At 43.9% G+C, this 3,261-nt stretch overlaps 1 protein-coding gene across 1 annotated transcript; it reads right to left on the bottom strand.

The window, feature by feature from the left end:
- Window positions 1–1,817: 1,817 nt before the first annotated feature.
- LOC119327727 (putative glycine-rich cell wall structural protein 1) lies at window positions 1,818–2,653 on the bottom strand. Its single transcript, XM_037600827.1, has one exon. It carries the CDS (start codon window positions 2,651–2,653, stop codon window positions 2,075–2,077), a length of 579 nt encoding a protein of 192 aa, XP_037456724.1. The 3' UTR covers window positions 1,818–2,074.
- Window positions 2,654–3,261: the final 608 nt, after the last annotated feature.

Raw genomic sequence — 3,261 nt, 5'->3', positions numbered from 1 at the left:
TCTGTTAACGAAGAAGCATGTGATTGTGTCTGAAAATACCCTTTTTTTTAGATTCGAACAACCCAATCCACCTAAAATGATCTACACAAACATGCATGCATTACGCTGCACTACCCACAATGCCGAAAAATCCACAGCCCGTTCAAATTGGATCAAATATTGGCCTTTTTATCAGCATGGTGTGTATACATTTGAACCTGTGCTTGAGCGCCCGGGCAGTCTCCTCATAATGTGCGTATCATTTTTGTTGGCAAACACTTATAATAGGATTACTCACGTCTCGTCGACCATCTCGTTTAGGTGTATCTCATGGGTCCCCACTCATTGCACCCCCTTTTTCATCAACTCTCCTACTAGTGCCATGGATGGGGTCGGGAGGTGGAGCTCAAGTGGAGACCCACAATGCCTCATCCCTTGATGTGTCCTCTTCCCAAGCGCCTCTCCTCCTCCTCCGGCCCACATAGAGTTCATTCAATGGACCAACTTAGAGATGAATTTCTAGTTGGAGACCCTCGGAGTCAGGTGCATGAGCTCGAATCCATGCCAGCCAAGAGCTTCGTTGCTGAGGCTGGTGGCGCTGCAGCAAGGTTGTTGTCGGCTATGTCGTTAGGCCAGGTGGTGGTGGTGCAAGGTAGTCATCAGCGTGGGTGGCAGTTCTGGCCTGCAAGACCATGTCTATATGTGACCCCAACATGATCCATGTTCCAATGGGTGGGAGCGACATTTTCCATGTTGTAATGGGTGACCAAAGGCCCACACCATGCAAGTTGGAGGTGACTGCAACATGGTCCATGTTGCAATGGATGACTGTAACATGATGCATGTTGCAATGGGTGACCCCAAGACCCACGGCATGCAAGCTAGAGGTGATGGCGACATGGTCTATATTGCAATGGGTGATCGTAGTATGATCAATATTGCAATAGTGAACAAAGGCACATGCGTTACCTGGTGACCTTGCGAGCGCAACAAGGTTTGTGTTGCAAAGTCTCGGAGCACAACATGGCCCTTGTTGCAAAGGTTGAGGCTAACGCGATGGGAGAGGGCTGTCTTGGGCACCATCCAATGGCTGCTGAGGCAGCTGATCCAATCGATTCATCACTCAGCCGATGTGTAGCGTCCGTTTTTTGGTTTCTAGTACGACCCAAATTATAACTGTTTTTGTTGTAGATGCCTTTGGATTTGATTGGTATTCAACATTGGTAAGAATTGATGAGGGTCAGTTACTTTCAGAGAAGGAAAAAAATGATTCAACGGGCATCGGTTTATGGTTGATGGAATTAATGTGGCATGGTAAAATCTTTTAGCTTGATGTGAAAAGTTCAGTGTAGAAAAGTTCATAGTGAAGAAAATATAATCCTACCTTACTATTCATTCAAATAGTGGTTTTGAATATAGCTTTCATTTCACCATTTCCCCCCAAAATACAATGGATATCATTTATTCGTTAAACCTCATATGTGAGTATACCGATCGACCATTTATGTTACAGAAAAAATCAGGTTTTTTAAAAAACATCCTACTATTTTTTTAAAAAAAAAATACTATTCATAAGGGGTTCCCGTGGAACCATGTTCCATAAATCCGTGTTGATGCAAGTAGCCACTATGAAATATGCAAAGGTTTTATTATGGACTGGGGAATTTAAAATGATTTCAACCAAGTTGAATTATCACTATTCGACTTTAAACTCCAAACTATGTATTTTAATCATGATTTACGCAGACTATATTAATGTAATCACGTCACTATTGTAAAACATCATCAAAATTTCCAACAATACAGTGCGTTCAAATCAATTGGATGACCCATGTTACAATTGATATTACAAAACGACGTAATGTCTCACCATTTAAGAAACACAATTGCACCACAGTAACATTGACTATGACGATGTACCTTTTATTAAGTTTTTTCAAATACGTGCACAGAAATATAGAATATGCTTAAGAAGCAAAATCATGGATAATAGTAGATAAAAGTTTAGTTGCAACTTGTGACATCGGGGTGAAAGACATGTAGGCACTAGACCGAATTGAAGTCCATTTCCATATAATGATCGATGAAGAAGATTTTACGGGTGTCCATCACTGTTTCCGCCTCCTCCACCTTCGCCACCACCACTTCCACCATTTTGACCATTGCCTCTCCCTCCACCGTTGCCAGAAGCATTAGCATTGGCATAAGCACCACCGGGCCAGTACCCATTGTTTGACTCACTAGCACCAGAGCCAGTGCCGCCACCATTCCCATAACCACTAGATCCATCGTAGCCTCTACCTTGTCCTCCGCCTCGACCGCCACCATGACCACTAGCACTAGAAGATCCACCGAAAGGGTCTGGACCAATCTGGGTCGAGCCTGAGCCCAAGGCAGATCCAGATCCACGTCCAGACCCACCATTTTTTCCACCACCACCGCCTCCTCCTCCTCCACCACCACTTCCATGGACGAACCCCCCATTTTCATCATTTCCTGCAGACCCAACAGCAGCCCCAGACCCTGATCCAGCACCATTGACGGACCCATCACCCTCTCCTCCTCCTGTGCCGGTTCCTTCGGAACTAGAGTATCTAGCTACCCTTGCAGCATTGGCTAACCCAGTGCCGAACAGGACAATCAAACTAAGAGCTAAGCATTTAGTGACTGCCATATCACGAGCTTTGCTAGAGTGCAAGATGAGATGTCTGCTAAACTCAAAGAATAGCATGGGTATTTATAGGACCAGAAGCCATGACTGGCTCTTTGTGTCAATGCTTCGTTGCATGGTACGCGGCAAGAACTCCCGTAAGAGATCAAGTAATATGCAAGTGGAGGCTTATACACAACTGGTGGATGGATCGGAGCTCTTTGCGTGCATTAGTGGATAAACATGTTGTTTATCTGATTAGTCTTCGTACACAAGTTTGCCTGTCACGAAGCTCGAGAGCACAGTACCACACACAGTTGATACGATTGAATGGATCTGTGAGTGAGATCGTCAAAAGAAAGATTGATCTCAAAACGAAATGTAGAGCTAGCGCTCCTACGGTCCTACCAACCTCTTGTACTGTAAAGACCTCTAGCAGTCTGCTCCTCGGTCAGGAAAAGGTCTTACAACAAACACACATATTTTCAGTATTTAAAGTGGTTTTTAATTGCGAGCATAAGTTATAGCTAGATTTCTTCTTATATACTCCCTTTGTAAACAAATATAAGAGTGTTTAGATCACTACTTTAGTGATCTGAATGCTCTTATATTTCTTTACGGAGGGAGTAACA

The sequence above is a fragment of the Triticum dicoccoides genome, chromosome 7A (assembly GCF_002162155.2).
Source record: "Triticum dicoccoides isolate Atlit2015 ecotype Zavitan chromosome 7A, WEW_v2.0, whole genome shotgun sequence".
NCBI classification, from domain to species: Eukaryota; Viridiplantae; Streptophyta; class Magnoliopsida; order Poales; family Poaceae; genus Triticum; species Triticum dicoccoides.
The sequence above is the reverse complement of the archived record's forward strand: the minus strand, read 5'-3'. Positions and strand labels throughout refer to the sequence as shown.

Coding starts and splice junctions, on each gene's coding strand:
- LOC119327727 (XM_037600827.1), bottom strand. CDS start 2,653: ATGGCAGTCACTAAATGCTTAGCTCTTAGTTTGATTGTCCTGTTCGGC.